General features: G+C 46.7%; 1 protein-coding gene across 4 annotated transcripts in view; it reads right to left on the reverse strand.

Annotated features, from left to right (window-relative positions):
* The window catches only part of LOC122930368 (ankyrin repeat and SOCS box protein 9-like), a 74,126-nt gene that overhangs the window by 29,734 nt on the left and 21,456 nt on the right, over nt 1-22,936 (reverse strand). For 3 of the 4 annotated variants that reach the window (XM_044283713.1, XM_044283715.1, XM_044283714.1), the window contains exon 3: nt 18,422-18,529. In XM_044283713.1, coding sequence (XP_044139648.1) covers nt 18,422-18,529 — 108 coding nt within the window. Of the gene's footprint in view, nt 1-17,412; nt 17,555-18,421; nt 18,530-22,936 lie in introns of those variants that run through there. The other variant, XM_044283716.1, reaches the window with a different exon arrangement.

Genomic DNA, 22,936 nt, shown 5'->3' on the forward strand with positions numbered 1-22,936 from the left:
AATAACTTCACACACACCCGCTACTGTGTATTTCCAAGTCTAATTCTGTCACTAAACCCATACCTGTCACCCAGCGCCTAAATACTAGGCCTCAAATTTATATCCCGCTAAATCTGTCCCTAGTGCTGTAGCTGGGCGAGTTATTTAGTGTCCGTTCAAGCACATTTCTTGTTCTGGGTTGAAATACAATTCCCAATTTAGCAATTTCATAATTTAGTGGTTTCTGCTATATCAGAGCTATTTGAAATCTATCCCTAAAAGGGTATATAATATTCAAGGTGCACATTGGGTCATTCAGAATAACTTCACACACACCCGCTACTGTGTATTTCCAAGTCTAATTCTGTCACTAAACCCATACCTGTCACCCAGCGCCTAAATACTAGGCCTCAAATTTATATCCCGCTAAATCTGTCCCTAGTGCTGTAGCTGGGCGAGTTATTTAGTGTCCGTTCAAGCACATTTCTTGTTCTGGGTTGAAATACAATTCCCAATTTAGCAATTTTATAATTTAGTGGTTTCTGCTATATCAGAGCTATTTGAAATCTATCCCTAAAAGGGTATATAATATTCAAGGTGCACATTGGGTCATTCAGAATAACTTCACACACACCCGCTACTGTGTATTTCCAAGTCTAATTCTGTCACTAAACCCATACCTGTCACCCAGCGCCTAAATACTAGGCCTCAAATTTATATCCCGCTAAATCTGTCCCTAGTGCTGTAGCTGGGCGAGTTATTTAGTGTCCGTTCAAGCACATTTCTTGTTCTGGGTTGAAATACAATTCCCAATTTAGCAATTTCATAATTTAGTGGTTTCTGCTATATCAGAGCTATTTGAAATCTATCCCTAAAAGGGTATATAATATTCAAGGTGCACATTGGGTCATTCAGAATAACTTCACACACACCCGCTACTGTGTATTTCCAAGTCTAATTCTGGCACTAAACCCATACCTGTCACCCAGCGCCTAAATACTAGGCCTCAAATTTATATCCCGCTAAATCTGTCCCTAGTGCTGTAGCTGGGCGAGTTATTTAGTGTCCGTTCAAGCACATTTCTTGTTCTGGGTTGAAATACAATTCCCAATTTAGCAATTTCATAATTTAGTGGTTTCTGCTATATCAGAGCTATTTGAAATCTATCCCTAAAAGGGTATATAATATTCAAGGTGCACATTGGGTCATTCAGAATAACTTCACACACACCCGCTACTGTGTATTTCCAAGTCTAATTCTGTCACTAAACCCATACCTGTCACCCAGCGCCTAAATACTAGGCCTCAAATTTATATCCCGCTAAATCTGTCCCTAGTGCTGTAGCTGGGCGAGTTATTTAGTGTCCGTTCAAGCACATTTCTTGTTCTGGGTTGAAATACAATTCCCAATTTAGCAATTTCATAATTTAGTGGTTTCTGCTATATCAGAGCTATTTGAAATCTATCCCTAAAAGGGTATATAATATTCAAGGTGCACATTGGGTCATTCAGAATAGCTTCACACACACCCGCTACTGTGTATTTCCAAGTCTAATTCTGGCACTAAACCCATACCTGTCACCCAGCGCCTAAATACTAGGCCTCAAATTTATATCCCGCTAAATCTGTCCCTAGTGCTGTAGCTGGGCGAGTTATTTAGTGTCCGTTCAAGCACATTTCTTGTTCTGGGTTGAAATACAATTCCCAATTTAGCAATTTCATAATTTAGTGGTTTCTGCTATATCAGAGCTATTTGAAATCTATCCCTAAAAGGGTATATAATATTCAAGGTGCACATTGGGTCATTCAGAATAACTTCACACACACCCGCTACTGTGTATTTCCAAGTCTAATTCTGTCACTAAACCCATACCTGTCACCCAGCGCCTAAATACTAGGCCTCAAATTTATATCCCGCTAAATCTGTCCCTAGTGCTGTAGCTGGGCGAGTTATTTAGTGTCCGTTCAAGCACATTTCTTGTTCTGGGTTGAAATACAATTCCCAATTTAGCAATTTCATAATTTAGTGGTTTCTGCTATATCAGAGCTATTTGAAATCTATCCCTAAAAGGGTATATAATATTCAAGGTGCACATTGGGTCATTCAGAATAACTTCACACACACCCGCTACTGTGTATTTCCAAGTCTAATTCTGTCACTAAACCCATACCTGTCACCCAGCGCCTAAATACTAGGCCTCAAATTTATATCCCGCTAAATCTGTCCCTAGTGCTGTAGCTGGGCGAGTTATTTAGTGTCCGTTCAAGCACATTTCTTGTTCTGGGTTGAAATACAATTCCCAATTTAGCAATTTCATAATTTAGTGGTTTCTGCTATATCAGAGCTATTTGAAATCTATCCCTAAAAGGGTATATAATATTCAAGGTGCACATTGGGTCATTCAGAATAACTTCACACACACCCGCTACTGTGTATTTCCAAGTCTAATTCTGGCACTAAACCCATACCTGTCACCCAGCGCCTAAATACTAGGCCTCAAATTTATATCCCGCTAAATCTGTCCCTAGTGCTGTAGCTGGGCGAGTTATTTAGTGTCCGTTCAAGCACATTTCTTGTTCTGGGTTGAAATACAATTCCCAATTTAGCAATTTCATAATTTAGTGGTTTCTGCTATATCAGAGCTATTTGAAATCTATCCCTAAAAGGGTATATAATATTCAAGGTGCACATAGGGTCATTCAGAATAACTTCACACACCCGCTACTGTGCATTTCCAAATCTAATTCTGTCACTAAACCCATACCTGTCACCCAGCGCCTAAATACTAGGTCCTCAAATTTATATCCCGCTAAATCTCTCGTTACCGCTGTCCTGTTGTGGCTGGGAAAGTTATTTAGTGTCCGTCAAAGCACATTTTTTGTTCTGGGTTGAAATACAATTCCCAATTTAGCAATTTCATAATTTAGTCGTTTCTGCTATATCAGAGCTATTTGAAATCTATCCCTAAAAGGGTAGATCATATTGAAGGTGCACATAGGGTCATTCAGAATAACTTCACACACACGCTTCTGTGCATTTCCAAGTCTAATTCTGTCACTAAATCCATACCGGTCACCCAGCGCCTAAATACTAGGCCTCAAATTTATATCCCGCTGAATTTGAATACAATACATTGGGCCAAATAATATATTTGTTGTTGTGGTGAACCATAACAATGAGAAAAACATCTAGTAAGGGACGCGGACGTGGACATGGTCGTGGTGGTGTTAGTGGACCCTCTGGTGCTGGGAGAGGACGTGGCCGTTCTGCCACATCCACACGTCCTAGTGTACCAACTACCTCAGGTCCCAGTAGCCGCCAGAATTTACAGCGATATATGGTGGGGCCCAATGCCGTTCTAAGGATGGTAAGGCCTGAGCAGGTACAGGCATTAGTCAATTGGGTGGCCGACAGTGGATCCAGCACGTTCACATTATCTCCCACCCAGTCTTCTGCAGAAAGCGCACAGATGGCGCCTGAAAACCAACCCCATCAGTCTGTCACATCACCCCCATGCATACCAGGGAAACTGTCTCAGCCTCAAGTTATGCAGCAGTCTCTTATGCTGTTTGAAGACTCCGCTGGCAGGGTTTCCCAAGGGCATCCACCTAGCCCTTCCCCAGCGGTGAAAGACATAGAATGCACTGACGCACAACCACTTATGTTTCCTGATGATGAGGACATGGGAATACCACCTCAGCATGTCTCTGATGATGACGAAACACAGGTGCCAACTGCTGCGTCTTTCTGCAGTGTGCAGACTGAACAGGAGGTCAGGGATCAAGACTGGGTGGAAGACGATGCAGGGGACGATGAGGTCCTAGACCCCACATGGAATGAAGGTCGTGCCACTGACTTTCACAGTTCGGAGGAAGAGGCAGTGGTGAGACCGAGCCAACAGCGTAGCAAAAGAGGGAGCAGTGGGCAAAAGCAGAACACCCGCCGCCAAGAGACTCCGCCTGCTACTGACCGCCGCCATCTGGGACCGAGCACCCCAAAGGCAGCTTCAAGGAGTTCCCTGGCATGGCACTTCTTCAAACAATGTGCTGACGACAAGACCCGAGTGGTTTGCACGCTGTGCCATCAGAGCCTGAAGCGAGGCATTAACGTTCTGAACCTGAGCACAACCTGCATGACCAGGCACCTGCATGCAAAGCATGAACTGCAGTGGAGTAAACACCTTAAAACCAAGGAAGTCACTCAGGCTCCCCCTGCTACCTCTTCTGCTGCTGCCGCCTCGGCCTATTCTGCTGCTGCCGCCTCGGCCTCTTCCTCCGCCTCTGGAGGAACGTTGGCACCTGCCGCCCAGCAAACAGGGGATGTACCACCAACACCACCACCACCACCTCCGTCACCAAGCGTCTCAACCATGTCACACGCCAGCGTTCAGCTCTCCATCTCACAAACATTTGATAGAAAGCGTAAATTCCCACCTAGCCACCCTCGATCCCTGGCCCTGAATGCCAGCATTTCTAAACTACTGGCCTATGAAATGCTGTCATTTAGGCTGGTGGACACAGACAGCTTCAAACAGCTCATGTCGCTTGCTGTCCCACAGTATGTTGTTCCCAGCCGGCACTACTTCTCCAAGAGAGCCGTGCCTTCCCTGCACAACCAAGTATCCGATAAAATCAAGTGTGCACTGCGCAACGCCATCTGTGGCAAGGTCCACCTAACCACAGATACGTGGACCAGTAAGCACGGCCAGGGACGCTATATCTCCCTAACTGCACACTGGGTAAATGTAGTGGCAGCTGGGCCCCAGGCGGAGAGCTGTTTGGCGCACGTCCTTCCGCCGCCAAGGATCGCAGGGCAACATTCTTTGCCTCCTGTTGCCACCTCCTCCTTCTCGGCTTCCTCCTCCTCTTCTTCCACCTGCTCATCCAGTCAGCCACACACCTTCACCACCAACTTCAGCACAGCCCGGGGTAAACGTCAGCAGGCCATTCTGAAACTCATATGTTTGGGGGACAGGCCCCACACCGCACAGGAGTTGTGGCGGGGTATAGAACAACAGACCGACGAGTGGTTGCTGCCGGTGAGCCTCAAGCCCGGCCTGGTGGTGTGTGATAATGGGCGAAATCTCGTTGCAGCTCTGGGACTAGCCAATTTGACGCACATCCCTTGCTTGGCGCATGTGCTGAATTTGGTGGTGCAGAAGTTCATTCACAACTACCCCGACATGTCAGAGCTGCTGCATAAAGTGCGGGCCGTCTGTTCGCGCTTCCGGCGTTCACATCCTGCTGCTGCTCGCCTGTCTGCGCTACAGCGTAACTTCGGCCTTCCCGCTCACCGCCTCATATGCGACGTGCCCACCAGGTGGAACTCCACCTTGCACATGCTGGACAGACTGTGCGAGCAGCAGCAGGCCATAGTGGAGTTTCAGCTGCAGCACGCACGGGTCAGTCGCACTACAGAACAGCACCACTTCACCACCAATGACTGGGCCTCCATGCGAGACCTGTGTGCCCTGTTGCGCTGTTTCGAGTACTCCACCAACATGGCCAGTGGCGATGACACCGTTATCAGCGTTACAATACCACTTCTATGTCTCCTTGAGAAAACACTTAGGGCGATGATGGAAGAGGAGGTGGCCCAGGAGGAGGAGGAGGAGGAGGAGGAGGAAGAGGGGTCATTTTTAGCACTTTCAGGCCAGTCTCTTCGAAGTGACTCAGAGGGAGGTTTTTGGCAACAGCAGAGGCCAGGTACAAATGTGGCCAGCCAGGGCCCACTACTGGAGGACGAGGAGGACGAGGATGAGGAGGAGGTGGAGGAGGATGAGGATGAAGCATGGTCACAGCGGGGTGGCACCCAACGCAGCTCGGGTCCATCACTGGTGCGTGGCTGGGGGGAAAGGCAGGACGATGACGATACGCCTCCCACAGAGGACAGCTTGTCCTTATCCCTGGGCAGCCTGGCACACATGAGCGACTACATGCTGCAGTGCCTGCGCAACGACAGCAGAGTTGCCCACATTTTAACCTGTGCGGACTACTGGGTTGCCACCCTGCTGGATCCACGCTACAAAGACAATGTGCCCACCTTACTTCCTGCACTGGAGCGTGATAGGAAGATGCGCGAGTACAAGCGCACGTTGGTAGACGCGCTACTGAGAGCATTCCCAAATGTCACAGGGGAACAAGTGGAAGCCCAAGGCCAAGGCAGAGGAGGAGCAAGAGGTCGCCAAGGCAGCTGTGTCACGGCCAGCTCCTCTGAGGGCAGGGTTAGCATGGCAGAGATGTGGAAAACTTTTGTCAACACGCCACAGCTAACTGCACCACCACCTGATACGCAACGTGTTAGCAGGAGGCAACATTTCACTAACATGGTGGAACAGTACGTGTGCACACCCCTCCACGTACTGACTGATGGTTCGGCCCCATTCAACTTCTGGGTCTCTAAATTGTCCACGTGGCCAGAGCTAGCCTTTTATGCCTTGGAGGTGCTGGCCTGCCCGGCAGCCAGCGTTTTGTCTGAACGTGTATTCAGCACGGCAGGGGGCGTCATTACAGACAAACGCAGCCGCCTGTCTACAGCCAATGTGGACAAGCTGACGTTCATAAAAATGAACCAGGCATGGATCCAACAGGACCTGTCCGTCCCTTGTCCAGATTAGACATTAACTACCTCCCCATAACCATATATTATTGGACTCCAGGGCACTTCCTCATTCAATCCTATTTTTATTTTCATTTTACCATTATATTGCGATGCTACCCAAAGTTGAATGAACCTCTCCTCTGCCTGTGTGCTAGGCCTAAATATATGCCAATGGACTGTTGCAGTGGTGGCTGACATGAAGCCTGATTCTCTGCTATGACATGCAGACTAATTCTCTGCTGACATGAAGCCAGATTGTCTGTTACGGGACCTCTCTCCTCTGCCTGGGTGCTGGGCCTAAATTTATGACAATGGACTGTTGCAGTGGTGGCTGACGTGAAGCCTGATTGTCTGTTACGGGACCTTTCTCCTCTGCCTGGGTTCTGGGCCTAAATTTATGAAAATTGACTCTTACAGTGGTGGGTGACGTGAAGCCTGATTCTCTGCTATGATATGAAGACTGATTCTCTGCTGACATGAAGCCAGATTGTCTGTTACGGGACCTTTCTCCTCTGCCTGGGTTCTGGGCCTAAATTTATGAAAATTGACTCTTACAGTGGTGGGTGACGTGAAGCCTGATTCTCTGCTATGATATGAAGACTGATTCTCTGCTGACATGAAGCCAGATTGTCTGTTACGGGACCTTTCTCCTCTGCCTGGGTTCTGGGCCTAAATTTATGAAAATTGACTCTTACAGTGGTGGGTGACGTGAAGCCTGATTCTCTGCTATGATATGAAGACTGATTCTCTGCTGACATGAAGCCAGATTGTCTGTTACGGGACCTTTCTCCTCTGCCTGGGTTCTGGGCCTAAATTTATGAAAATTGACTCTTACAGTGGTGGGTGACGTGAAGCCTGATTCTCTGCTATGATATGAAGACTGATTCTCTGCTGACATGAAGCCAGATTGTCTGTTACGGGACCTTTCTCCTCTGCCTGGGTTCTGGGCCTAAATTTATGAAAATTGACTCTTACAGTGGTGGGTGACGTGAAGCCTGATTCTCTGCTATGATATGAAGACTGATTCTCTGCTGACATGAAGCCAGATTCTCTGTTACGGGACCTCTCTCCTCTGCCTGGGTGCTGGGCCTAAATTTATGACAATGGACTGTTGCAGTGGTGGCTGACGTGAAGCCTGATTCTCTGCTATGACATGCAGACTGATTCTCTGCTGACATGAAGCCAGATCCTCTGTTACGGGACCTCTCTCCTCTGCCTGTGTGTGTGCTGGGCCTAAATATATGCCAATGGACTGTTGCAGTGGTGGCTGACGTGAAGCCTCATTCTCTGCTATGACATGCAGACTGATTCTCTGCTGACATGAAGCCAGATTCTCTGTTACGGGACCTCTCTCCTCTGCCTGTGTGTGTGCTGGGCCTAAATATATGCCAATGGACTGTTGCAGTGGTGGCTGACGTGAAGCCTCATTCTCTGCTATGACATGCAGACTAATTCTCTGCTGACATGAAGACAGATTCTCTGTTACGGGACCTCTCTCCTCTGCCTGTGTGTGTGCTGGGCCTAAATATATGCCAATGGACTGTTGCAGTGGTGGCTGACGTGAAGCCTAATTCTCTGCTATGACATGCAGACTAATTCTCTGCTGACATGAAGACAGATTCTCTGTTACGGGACCTCCCTCCTCTGCCTGGGTGCTGGGCCTAAATATATGCCAATGGACTGTTGCAGTGGTGGCTGACGTGAAGCCTCATTCTCTGCTATGACATGCAGACTAATTCTCTGCTGACATGAAGACAGATTCTCTGTTACGGGACCTCTCTCCTCTGCCTGGGTGCCGGGGCCTAAATATCTGAGAATGGACTGTTCCAGTGGTGGGTGACGGGAAGCCAGATTCTCTGCTATGGAACCTCTCTCCAATTGATTTTGGTTAATTTTTATTTATTTAATTTTTATTTTAATTCATTTCCCTATCCACATTTGTTTGCAGGGGATTTACCTACATGTTGCTGCCTTTTGCAGCCCTCTAGCTCTTTCCTGGGCTGTTTTACAGCCTTTTTAGTGCCGAAAAGTTCGGGTCCCCATTGACTTCAATGGGGTTCGGGTTCGGGACGAAGTTCGGATCGGGTTCGGATCCCGAACCCGAACATTTCCGGGATGTTCGGCCGAACTTCTCGAACCCGAACATCCAGGTGTTCGCTCAACTCTATTGGAAAATTTTCCAAAAAATAGAAATTTTGAAATTGTTTCTCCATCTGCCATTAACTCTTGTGGAACACCTAAAGGGTTAACAAAGGTTGTAAACCCAGTTTTGAATACCTTAAGGGGTGTACTTTCTTAGATGGAGTCACTTTTTTGAAATTTCTATTCTAGGGGTGCAACAGGGGGCTTCAACAGTAGTTTACGACCACATATGGGGTGTTTCTGCAAACTACAGAATCAGGGCAACCCATTTTGAGTTTTGTTTGGTAGTTAACCCTTGTTTTTTTTCCAGGAAAAAATTGATTATATTGGAAAAAAAATTAAAAAATCGAAATTCATAAAATTTATGTCCATTTGCCATGAAGTCTTGTGGAAGACCTAAAGGGTTAACAAAGTTTGTAAAAACAGTTTTGAAAACCTTGAGGGGTGTAGTTTCTAGAATGGGGTCATTTTTGGGTGGTTTATATTATGTAAGCCTCACAAAGTGACTTCAAACTTGAACTGGTCCATAAAAAGTGGGATTTTGAAGATTTCTGAAAAATTGCAAAATTTGCTTCTAAACTTGTAGACATCTAAGCCTTGTAACATCCCCAAAAATTAAAATATCATTCCCAAAATGCTACAAACATGAAGTAGACATATGGGGAATGTAAAGTCATCACAATTTTTGGGGGTATTACTATGTATTACAGAAGTAGAGAAACTGAAACTTTGAAATTTGCTAATTTTTCAAAATTTTTGGTAAATATGGTATTTTTTTATGCAAAAAAATTACCTTTTTTGACCCAATTTTAGCAGTGTCATGAAGTGCAATATGTGATGAAAAAACTATCTCAGAACGGCCTAGGTAAGTCAAAGTGTTTTAAAGTTATCAGCACTTAAAGTGACACTGGTCAGATTTGCAAAGAATGGCCAAGTCCTTAAGGGGTTAAAGCAACAATCAGCGAATTAGACATCACTGTTGCAGAAGAATTGGATCTACTCATCAGGTGGCTAGGTCCTCTGTCAGCTGATTGTATCAAGAGACTTAAAACCGTTTACATTTCCAATCCTGCTGCAGGTCTCAACGCTGCTTGGGACAGACTTGATCATAGCTTTGGCAGCTCTGAGGCCATCGATGATGCCTTACTAAAAAGGTTGCAAGGCTTCCCAAGGATGACAGCTAAAGACAATTTAAAGCTTCAAGAACTTAGTAATCTTCTACTAGAGCTTCAACTAGCTAAGGCTGACACCCACCTACCCGGTCTTAGTTACCATGACACCCCTCGTGGCATCAACCCTATTGTCCTTAAGCTACCATATGGCATCCAAGAAAAATGGGTTAGTCAAGGATCTACATACAAGAAAAGGTATGGAGTAGCCTTTCCTCCCTTTTCCTACTTCTGTACCTTCATAAAGGAAATTGCGGACTCTAAGAATGACCCAAGTTTCTTCTACGGTGACTGTAACCCTTTTAGTCCACCTTCTCCAGGATTTGCAAACACGCGCATAATGCACAGAGACCGCAGGGGTCCAGTGTCAGTGAAAAGGACTGATGTTCGACCTGCACCTGCTACGGTTCTTCCGAAGGCTGGACAAAACAAGAAACTTGAAGATCCGAATCGCCAATGTCCCATACATAACAAGCCACACCCACTTAAGAAGTATATCGGCTTCATAAAGAAACCTCTACAGAAACGCAAGGAACTTTTAAAGGAATTTGGAGTTTGCTTCAGATGCTGTGCTTCCACAGAACACCTGGCAAAGGACTGTAAGGCCATCATTAAGTGCATAGAATGCGGTAGTGACAACCACGTTCAAGCCCTTCATCTGTACCAACACAGCACTACTCCATCCACTGACATCCCCCTCAGGGCAAAGCTTGGCGGGGAGCACGCTGAATAAACAGCAACCTCCACCCCAGTGTTCTCAACATCCCCCTCAGGGCAAAGCTTGGCAGGGAGCACGCTGAATAAACAGCAACCTCCACCCCAGTGTTCTCAACATGCACTGAAGTCTGTGGGGAAGGACTTTGTGGGAAATCCTGCGCTAAGATATGCTTGGTTAGCCTATACGCAAAGGGCAAACCTGAAAGGGCCGTAAGACTGTATACCATTCTCGATGACCAGAGTATCCGATCTCTCGCAAGTACAAGGTTCTTTGATCTCTTAGGCATAACAGGAAGTGCTCTACCTTATACCCTAGGTACTTGTGCAGGGATTAGAGAAGTCTGGGGTAGAAGAGCCAGTGACCTTGTAGTTACTCCTCTCAACGGCAACTTGGAAATACCCTTACCTACTATCATTAAGTGCAATCAGATCCCAACTAACAAGGATGAGATTCCCACTCCTGAAGCTGCCTTGCACCATACTCACTTGAAAAACATAGCTGATTAAATACCAGCCTTTGATGAGAATGCTGATATCCTGTTGCTACTTGGGAGAGACATCCTAAGGGTGCACAAGGTGCGCCATCAAATCAACGGCCCACATGATGCACCTTACACCCAGCGTCTGGATCTAGGCTAGGTCATTATTGGCAACGTCTGTCGTAGCAACGCCAGGAAACCTCTCTCGGTTTCTTCCTTTAAAACTCATATCCTGCCCAATGGACGCACTACTTGCTTTCCAAGACAACAACATCACTATAGTGTGAAAGAAAGACTGTGTGTCAAAGGTACACCAGAGCGCATCATACTCGATGATAGGAAAGCATTTATCTTTCGGGATGACAACATTGGTAACAGTGTTTGAAGTAACCACAAAAGACAATGAGTTAGCAGCCACAATGGAAGACAAGGAATTCTTGAGAACCACGAGTAAAGAGTTCTATCAAGATTATTTTAATAGCTGGTTGGCGCCGCTACCATTCCGCACTCCAAAGAAGAGAATTCCAAATAATAGACAACACGCAGATTCACGGTTCATTTCTTTAGAGCACAACCTGAACCAGAAACCGGAGATGAAGAAACATTTTGTCGACTTTATGCAGAAGGTGAGATCATGCTGAACCTGCACCCCTTCTTATACAAGGAGAAGAATGCTGGTACCTACCGTGTTTTGGTGTCTATCATCCTCGTAAGCCTGACCAGATTAGAGTGGTCTTTGACTCAAGCACTCGCTATGAAGGCGTTTCTCTCAATGACAATCTTCTCTCTGGACCCAATCTGAACAACAACCTCTTGGGAGTCCTACTCCGCTTAAGACAAGAGCCAATTGCCATTATGGCCGACATTCAACAAATGTTTCATTGTTTCATCGTCCGTGAAGATAACAGAAACTTCCTCACGTTCCGATGGTATCGCAACAATGATGTCAACAACGAGGTCATAGACTATCGGATGAAAGTTCACGTGTTCGGCAATAGCCCTTCCCCAGCAGTTGCCATTTATGGACTGAGAAAAACTGCCCAAGGCGGCGAACAGGAGTTTGGGACGGATGCACGTCAGTTTGTGGAAAGGAACTTCTACGCGGATGACGGTCTTAAGTCCCTACCTACGGAAGAAGAGGCCATTGACCTTCTCACCAGAACCCAGAACATGCTCGCCACTGCCAACCTTAGACTACACAAAATCATCTCCAACAGCAATAAGGTAATGGGAGCATTTCCTTCCGATGATCATGCAGTCAGTGCCAAGGAATTCCAACCAGAGTCTGACCTTTCCCTCACACAACGCAGCTTAGGATTGCTGTGGGATGTTAAGCAAGATACGTTCACATTTCAAACATCAGCTTGCGACAAGCCTTTCACAAAAAGAGGAGTACTGTCTGCAGTGAACAGTATCTACGATCCTTTGGGATTCATAGCACCCTTTACTATTCAGGGTAAGATATTACTCAGACAACTCACTACAAACAACACTGACTGGGATACCCCTTTACCCAAGGAGAAACAACAATGGTGGGAATCCTGGAAGCAGTCCCTCCAGGCATTTGAACAGTTCAAGATACCACGATCTTACACTCCTGCGTCCTTGAAGAATGCCACCACACTAGAGATCCATGTCTTTTCGGATGCATCCATAGAAGCCATAGCTGCTGTAGCTTATCTCCGAGTTATACATTCTAATGGTGGAATAGGAGTAGGATTCGTCATGGGCAAAACCAAGCTAACTCCAAAGCCTGCACATACCATCCCAAGGCTTGAACTCTGTGCAGCTATGTTAGCTGTTGAAATTGCTGAGCTTATAGAGCAAGAAACAGACCTTGACATTGATTCCTTTGACTTTTACACAGATAGCAAAATTGTGCTAGGATACATACATAATCAAACAAGACAATTCCATGTGTATGTCGGCAATCGAGTGGAACGCATCAGGAAATTCTCCACACCAGAGCAATGGCACTATGTACCCACCGACCTTAACCCTGCCGACTTAGGCAGTCGTGCAGTGCCTGCTGCTACATTTCTGGATATATCATGGATATTCCCACCAGTACTCTTGAATGAAGAATTCTTCTCAAGGCCTGTAGAATCTATCTTTGAACTTGTCCAGCCAGACTCTGATCAAGACCATTGCAGTTACACTTAACACCTCTGTGGAAGCAAAGGTAAAACTGAAATCTCGTCGATTTGAGCGGTTTTCTAAGTGGTCTTCGGCTGTACGAGCTACTGCACATCTTATTCACATCGCTCATCACTTCGTAAACAAGGATGGCACAATTCAAGGATAGCTCGTTCCTACCGTTCCACACTTCAGAGTTTTTCTACAAGTATTAAGTAATGTTTTTTTGTTTATGTTCGTTGTTCTCTTGTTGCAGGTGTTCCAGTAGGAAAGCATCTATATTTCATGGACTTGAACAAGGTTAATATTGTTATAAATGTTATTAGAAATCATAGATATCGACGGGGAGTATCATGTTACACATGCATGGTTTGCCTTTTCATTATGTGTGTCCCTTATCTCTTCCCCTAGCTCCTGCTCTCTCTCTTGTCTCCTCCCCTCTTCTTCATTCTGGCTTCACCCCTCATCTCAGCTACTTGCTCTGTTAGCTGCTCACAGGATGATTTTTTGACCTATCCATTTGTTCATCGGTGTATGATCTGCACAGTTTGAAATAAACTTCTTCACGATGTACAAGGTGTCGTTTGGATCGAGTCACTGTCAGCCGATTCACCTAAGATTATGGTTATTGCCATCTCAGCAGAACTGTAAGTTCAGAGATCACATTGTAATGCTTAGACTGGAGAGGCAGAACAGTCGTCCAACTTATGGAGGGTGGAATTCCAACAGGTAGAAACGTTGCATATCAGCCTATGTTGGGGGACGCCGTTCTGCCGCTGCAGCTCAAAGAGGGTGGGCTTGGCAGTGTACATTTCTTGGCCATTTTTAGGATATCTTGCACATGGGTGGAAGATTTCAAGACCCGCTTGACAACCAGATTGAACATGTGTGCCATGCAGGGCGCATGGCTCATCCCTCCTTGATGCAGTGCCGACACCATGTTCTTACTGTTGTCAGTCACCATGGTTTCGATTTTGAGTTGTCGCGGAGAAAGCCAGGATTCGATTTCTTGATGAATGACACAGAGCAGTTCCTCCCCTGTGTGACTCCGTTTGCCCAGGCAAACTAGGTGTTGAACAGAGTGACGGTGCCATGCCCTGCACATATGGTATGCTGGAAGAGCACTGTGAATTGTCCCTGCAGTGGAGGCTGAGGACATGGTGGTGGATGAGGAGGCAGAGGCGGACATTGTAGCAGGACCAACAGCTTGAGAACGTGGAGGTGGAAGCAGCGTCGTCTGGCCAAGAACCATGCAAGCTGCCACCCTCTTCTCCCGATGAGGATTAAACCCCTTCGTCACCCGTCTGCCAATTGCGAATGGCTACATCATCATCGAGTACTGTCTGCACGTCTGTCACGAGGGTGTCAAGAGCCAAGTCTGACTCCGTTATACGGGGTCAGGAAGTCGCAGCGGGTGGCTGCGCGCTCTATGTCTAAAGATCACGTTGTTTCTTAGTGATTGTTTTCTGTGTTTTCCTTGCAATCCTTTTTGTCTCACTCAGGGATCCGTAGCTTCTCCTCCTCTCACACTTCTCTAGTTGCCAGTTATAGAGCTTCCTGCCTGGACTTCTATACTGACCCACTGGAGCTGTGAATCCTGGTTGTTGTTCCAGAGTGCTACCCTCCGGATCCCTGTTGGGCTTTTTGTTGTCTCCTGTTGTCGCCCACCTGGGATTATATGTTGAGTCTGTATTGTCTGTCCTCCCCTTGGTGTTTTCCTTTAGAGCTAGTGGTGCGGACTAGTGTTCCCACCGCCCTGTTCACTATCTAGGGCTCATCTTAGGGAAAGCCAGGGTTTTAGGCACGTGATCGGCGTACGGGTGAGGAACCCGTCTAGGGACGTCAGGGCAGCCAGGTGCCAGCCGCAAGGTGAGTCAGGGGTCACCACCTTCCCTCTCACTTGGGCAGGGCCTTCCTCTTTCCCTCCCTCTGTGTCACGTATGTGATAGTCACGCCGATCGTGATAACGTCACTGATGATCGCTCGCAACACCAACTCGCACGCCACTTTCCTCATCACTACTTGCCAGCCTACCGGAGGAAGTGGCGGATGTCTCCTCCAGATCTTGGCTGGTAGATGCTGATTGTACTCTAGTTAGCTCGTCCTCGCTGTATAATGAAGCTGAGCCGACAGCATATAATACTTGTCTGGCTGAGGGAACAGAAAAGAACAGAGGCAGGTTGAGGACAGGTGAGGGCACAAGGCCTGCTTCCGGGCCATGCCAACTAAGGCTAACAAGCCTTTTTTTCCCCACTAATACACCACAAAAAATGCTTTAGAACATAACTGCACCGCACAACAGCTAATAAGACATACAAATATTTCCTAGTAAAACACCATGTTAATGGCTATATTACACAACATTTGTACCCCAATAACAAGCAAGGTTTGCTGGAATGACAGAGGTATCATCTATTGCAAATCTAAAAGCAGCAGTATAATGGCAATTTGGATCCCCAGTCAGTGCAGAAAGGTGTAATAGAATCCTATTACCCAGGCTGCACTCTCTGCTATTGGACCCTGTTCTCCTTTTATAGTGTGGAATAATTCCTCACTATCCTTTCCCTACACTTCTAATGATCTTTCTCCTGAACTGAAAAGTTTTAAAGTCTTTTCTACCACTTTCACTAGTGCCTGCTAACGTGTCTCCCTGCACTAAATACACTGGAAAATGGCTGAATCCAAGATGGCTGACTGTGACATCAAAGGGACTGGCTGGCTGCTGATTGGCTGCATGCATGGCATTGTGTGTGATCACTCGTCCCCAGAGTTTTCATATTTTTCCTGAAATTCGGATCCAAATCCACTTCGTCAACTTCGATTCGCTCATCTCTACATAGTATCCATAAAATTGAAATGAAACAGACATATACAGAATACCGTATATACTCGAGTATAAGCCGACCGAATATAAGCCGAGGCCCCTAATTTTACCCCCCAAAAATGGGAAAAATTATTGACTCGAGTATAAGACTAGGGTGGGAAATGCAGCATATGTGGGGGATCTGTGGAGGACGCTGTCATGTGGTCGATCTGTGGAGGACGCTGTTATGTGGGGGATCTGTGGAGGACAGTGTTATGGGGGATCTGTGAAGGACACTTATGGGGACCTGTGGATGGCACTGTTATGGGGTGGATCTGTGGAGGACAGTGTTATGGGGGATCTGTGGATGGCACTGTTATGGGGTGGATCTGTGGAGGACAGTGTTATGGGGGATCTGTGGAGGACACTTATGGGGACCTGTGGATGGCACTGTTATGGGGTGGATCTGTGGAGGACGTTGTTATGGGGTGGATCTGTGGAGGACGCTGTTATAGGGGATATGTGCTATGACACATAGGGCCATGAGGGGGAGGCAGCATAAGACATATAGCATCTTATGCTGGTCCCCCTCATGGCCCTATGTGTCCCCTCGTGTCCTAAACTGCGCACATAACTGCCTTTGTGTGTAAAGTGTTACTCCTGTGTAAAACAAACAATCTCTCTCCTATTGATAACAGGTCCGGCTGTACTCACTGTCACGATGAATGCACTACAGCGAGCGGGAGCTGGCTGGCCGGCGCGTGACTGACATCACTTAGTAACGCTCCTCCCACTTCAGGAAGCAGGAGCGTTACTAAGTGACGTCAGTCACGCGCCGGCCGGGCCGCTCGCTGCAGTGGCATTTTCGGGTCGGCCAAATCGAGACTCGAGTATAAGACGAGGAGGCTTTTTTAGCACAAAAAATATGTGCCAAAAAACTTGTCTTATACTCGAGTATATACGGTATATCTTGAAGTTTGTCATTCATAGGTTTTGCAACTAGGAGCCGGAGCGGAGGAGGAGATTGATTGTGACAGTCAGAGCCACTGCCAATGACAGAGGCTATTCGTGTGCCATTGCTCCATAGGGCCGTGCAGTAAAAGGAGGGCGCACCCTTCCTTACCTCGATATGCTGTGCAATACCATCACAGATAGTGATGTAAGGATTTAGGCAAGGATAGGAGTTATGGACCTCTTTCCTCTCTATCTTGCTAAAGTCTCTCTTAGTAGATTCTATGGTTGGCAACAGTACCCTGACAATAATGGCTGTAATGTCCACTGTGAGATATGAGTCTTGAAGGCACATTTAGTAAAAACAAAGTGTGATGGGTGTCTTAATGGTGTCCCCCACAGCAGCAAAGTCTGAATGCCTGTAGAAGCAGATTACCTTGCTGTCTCCTATGCTTGGCCATGCAGATTCCAAGTATTCCAGTTCTCTCTGTATGTTGATCTTGCAGCAATTCATACATAGTCTCTGAGGCTTTCTGGGCATAAGAAGGAGCTTAAAGGGACACTGACAGGCCCAATTAGCATATTTAGGTATATATATGTCAGTACAGGTCTTCTAAAGTCTATTAAAATCATCTAAGTAGCCCCTCTGTCCACCTTATAAATACCGAAATATAAAGTTTTATAACCTGCTTGTCCGGTCACCAATCTGCCCAAGGGGCGGCGTTTCATGTCAAAATGCGCCCAACCAGCCGCTACCAACTGCCGTTCTGAAGCCCCGCCCAGCTCATCAATATTCACTTCGCTGGGCGGCGGCTACAGTGTCCCTCTCTGAACTCTATTTTGGACTGACTGACTAACTGAGCTGGGGGCCTGCCAAGGGCTGAACCAGGAGTATTAACCCTGGATGTGGCATCTATAAACAGCTGTGCTGGGTATAATACAGTACAATGTCAATACATTATATACTACCTAAACTATTTGCAGATATCCCCTACTCCTATAGATTTTAAATTAAGATCTCGCTGTATATGTACCAGATCACGATTCATACTTTATTTTTCTCTTTTGAACATCACTCACAATTCTTAATCTGCCTTTCTTTTTACCACATCCTCTACATTTTCCCCAGAATCTGAACTCTTCATTCAACAGTAACCTTATTTCTCAGAGCCTAATGCACTTTATTTTTTATAAAAGATGGCTTGAAAAATGCACTTTTCACCCTGTGTCATCCCTACATCCTCATAGATTAAAGTGAATGGGACAATACTGCTGCTACTACATGGATGATATGATGGTGTACAGAGCAGTGCAATCAATGAAGAGTCCACAGTACTCACCCAAGCACCCTGGCCCCCTACTGACCGGCCAAGTTGGCCCACCAAGTGTAAAAAGCATTATCATGTTAATCTCTAATTTTAGAACAGGCCATATTTTATGAATACCTTCGCTCCATGTTTCAGCAGGATTGTGGCACAGTCAGGGTGGCCACCAAGACAAGCTTCATGAAGTGGAGTCACATGATCTGCTGTGATCAGATTTACACTGTATCCCTACGGAAAACAAAAAACAGAAAATATTGCAAATTACTATGTTATAGCTAATCTGATGCTACAATTTCTACTATCAGATCTAGTCATGGGGTGGGGGGGATTGATTGTGCCATGCCTCCTGTTCATCTAGATGCCAGTTAACACCACTTGTTTCAAACTGAAAGGGACAGAATCTCTGAAGAGACATGAGTTTATTACTACAGCAGATCGCTAGACATCTAGGTTTAGATGTCAGCACTGTTCAACGTTGTGTGTCCCTGTGGTTGGTAGAACATTAAAGAGGTTACCCTATGACAAATGTAAAAAAAATTAGACATCATATAGTACATGACAACCTCTTTCTAACAAAGCTAGAACCAGCCCTGTACCTCACATGGATCCAGAGATCTCCATATTCATTGTTCTGCTAGATTTATATTTTAAAAAAAAAAACGGAAAGAAGAAGCCAAAGGGCCAGATAATAAATGTAATAAATCCTTTATTGTAATATGACAAATGTAAAATACATATAAAAAATGCAGGGGGACAAGAGAAAGAGGGAGCAGGGAGGTGAAAAGGGAGCGCTCCGGTCTGGATGCTAAAATATATGAGAGGTCAGCGGGATAAAAGTATACAGAAAGTAAATAGCCTACCCGCAGACAACTCTGGTTATATGGTGAACAGGTGGGTCAAAATAGATGACAAAACCCAACACCAAGCTGGATGTTGGCGCCCGGCCATGCAAAGATCTAGCATGAAGATGAACAATCAAAAAAATGAATGGAGACCGGGGGAAACAATATACAAAACCTCACCTCAAAGAGACCAGGAGTGAACAGACCAGGATGGCGCTACCCCAACGCGCGTTTCGGCATGCCTTCGTCAGGGGGTAACGCCATCACTGCGGATCGAATGTTTTAAAATCTGTACCAACCAATGCAGTGTCAGCAGTTGCTGGTCCCCAGGTGCATCTGATTATCGGCGGGCGATCATTCCGGCATCGCCACGTCCGGACACCCCGCAGCCGGCGTCGGGTCAAAGGCACGCCCACATCACGTGACTACATGACCGGGCGGAAATGACGTATGGCCATCCTGGTCGGTTCACTCCTGGTCTGTTTGAGGTGAGGTTTTGTCTATTGTTTCCCCCGGTTTCCATTCATTTTTTTGATTGTTCATCTTCATGCTAGATCTTTGCATGGCCGGGCGCCAACATCCAGCTTGGTGTTGGGTTTTGTCATCTATTTTGAGCACCTGTTCACCATATAACCAGAGTTGTCTGCGGGTAGGCTATTTACTTTCTGTATACTTTTATCCCGCTGACCTCTCATATATTTTAGCATCCAGACCGGAGCGCTCCTCCCAGGGTGGCGCCCTTTTCACCTCCCTGCTCCCTCTTTCCCTTGTCTCCCTGCATTTTTTATATGTATTTTACATTTGTCATATTACAATAAAGGATTTATTACATTTATTATCTGGCGCTTTGGCTCCTTCTTTCCGTTTTTTTCTGCTATGTGCACTCGGGAGCTTGTGCCGAGTTATTTTCTAGGGGTGTGATTTCGGGTATACTGGGTGGGCACGGCCCCCCCCCCCCTCTCTTTTCCCCTTTGTGGCACCCCTGGGGTCGCCCTTTTGTTTTTAGATTTATATCAAGATGGCAGCTCAAGGGGAGTGTCTTTTCTGCTGGAGCTCAGGAGGTGTGTCTCAGCTCTCCCTATCACAGCTCAGAGGGTGTGTCTCAGCTCTCCCTATCACAGCTCAGGAGGCAGTTGAAGGAAGAAGCTGAGCCTGTGTGGCCTTCTCAGTGAGCAGGTCAAAGAAATAGGAAGAAAAAAAACGAACCAGCAGGTGGCGCTATACAGATAGATTTAAGTGAATAACTCAGTGGCTATGCTAAATCTTTAATTACATGCAATTACAAAAGTATTCAGAGCCAGGTGCTGGTTTGAAACCTGCAGGATATTTTTTGTGAGACAACCGCTTTAATGACCTGGAATGACAACAAGAGGTGCACGGACAGATCGTCCGATTAGAAGAATGGTGTATAGTGATCCATTCTGTACTGCAAGTGAAATTGAACATCACATCCTAAGCCTAGGGCTGTGATGACTAACCTCCAGAATTACAGCTGTGGTAACACTACAACTCCCAAGATGTACACTTGCTTGGCTGTTCTCAGAACTCAATAGAAATAATTGGAGCATGCTGGGAGTCAGAGTTTCACCACAGCTGGAATGCCGGAGGTTAGCCATCACTGGCCTAGGGCATCAAAAAGTGCCTACACAAACCATCAGAAGGTAATTGTGTCACATTGGGATAAAAGCCAGAAGTCCAGGTACAGGTAATCCATTGACATGTGATTTCCATAATTCCACAACTCTTCCTTCTTTGTTTCATTGAATAAGCTTTATTATATTTTGAAGTTTTGAAATTGTGCTCCAGTCACCACATCCCAAGTGTTTAGATTCTAGCACAATGAAGTCTTGTTTGTAATATCTATAGCAGCTAAATACTGATGGCCTTGGTAATGTTTTATCATGGACACAACACTAAAATCAGACAGGGAGATTGCATGTTCTCGGAAAACCACGTCCCCTAATATATAAATTCAACGGAAAGCAAAAAAAATATTGTATTGAGTTCTTTCAACATATTTCTACCAGAGCAGGCACATTGCTGTTGACTGGGTGTACTGGTTCTGAGCTGATTAACAACTTGGCCAAAATACCCAAACAATAGTTTGAAACATTAAAGGGCTTCTGTCACCCCACAAAAGTAATATATATTTTTTTTGGCTAGTTACATTCCTTATGGCGCGATATATGAGAATATAATGTTGTCACTTACTTTCATGCGGCCGTTTCTTGAGAAAACGAAGTTTTATAATATGCAAATCCGGTCTCTACCAGCAAGTAGGGCGTCTACTTGCTGGTAGCCGCCGCAGAAAACCGCCCCCTCGTCGTGTTGATTGACAGGGCCAGCCGTGATCTCCTCCTCCGGCCGGCCCTGTCAGTATTTCAAAAATCGCGTGCCTCTGTTCATTCGGCGCAGGCGCTCTGAGATGAGGAGGCTCGTCTCCTCAGAACTCCCTCAGTGCGCCTGCGCCGATGACGTCTTCTCTTTCGGTGATGTCATCGGCGCAGGCGCACTGAGGGAGTTCTGAGGAGACGAGCCTCCTCATCTCAGAGCGCCTGCGCCGAATGAACAGAGGCGCGCGATTTTTGAAATACTGACAGGGCCGGCCGGAGGAGGAGATCACGGGTGGCCCTGTCAATCAAAACGACGAGGGGGCAGTTTTCTGCGGCGGCTACCAGCAGGTAGACGCCCTACTTGCTGGTAGAGACCGGATTTGCATATTATAAAACTTAGTTTTCTCAAGAAACGGCCGCATGAAAGTAAGTGACAACATTATATTCTCATATATCGCGCTATAAGGAATGTAACTAGCCAAAAAAAAAAAAAGACTTTTGTGGGGTGACAGAAGCCCTTTAAGTGAGGCTGGACGGGAGGGAGTTAAAGGGAGGCCGACAGACATGAGAGGTTTTTGTGGAGGGGCCCGGCCAGGAAAGGGATAGTCAGTTAGCAGGGGGGGGGGGCGGGGGGGTGGCCTTAGGTGGTAAAAAGGAGAGAGTGTGTGAGGGAGCAGGCGCCATTTTGTTCAGCGTAGGAGGAACAGAACTTACCAGGCCAGTCCCCCATCCCCAGCGGCAGTCAGCGTGCATCCACGAGCAGATGCAGCGGTCCCCCCCCCTGTTCTGGCGAGGGAGAGGCAGCAGCTGCTATGGACACAAGGCTGTGCAGGGTGGAGCCAGGAGCTTGCACAGGCCTCTCCAGTGTGACGGACAGCCTGATGTTGGTCCTTCGATGTTGGCTCCCTCATCTTCTACGTTGGCCCACGTAGAAGAAGATGAGGGAGCCGGAGTGGCGTGTCCGAAGCTGAGATGCAAAGTATTAACCGTGGAATGGAGACTGGGAGGATCGTTCCCTTGATGCCCAGTGAAGATCGTCAGGAATCCGGACCATCAGCTGGCGGGTTCACAGCGCCCGGGCAGCCAGGTGAGCCAGCGCTGGGGTCTTTGTTAGCATTGGTTCAGGGTTTGTGGGCAGGCGGTTATGGCGGGCGTCTACACTATTTAATTGGGGGGTTGGGGCAATTGTTATGTGGCTTGGCAGGTGTGGGTTTGAGGTTAGGGGCGTCGGGGGTGGCACCCCTCCAGGCCTGGGGTGTGGGGTCTGGGGTTGGTGGGGCTGTGAGCAGTTCTGGTATCAGGTTGGGTGGGTCGGTATCGGTGCAGACACAGGCGGGCAGCGAGGAGGATAGGCCCAGGGTGGATAATGCGGCGAAATGGGAGGTGTATGTGTGTTTCGAGAGTCCCCTCGGAGCGCATTTGAAACAGGAGGTACGTGAGAGGATTTGGCAAGGGGAGTA

This window comes from Bufo gargarizans, chromosome 3, assembly GCF_014858855.1.
Source record: "Bufo gargarizans isolate SCDJY-AF-19 chromosome 3, ASM1485885v1, whole genome shotgun sequence".
Classification (NCBI taxonomy): Eukaryota; Metazoa; Chordata; class Amphibia; order Anura; family Bufonidae; genus Bufo; species Bufo gargarizans.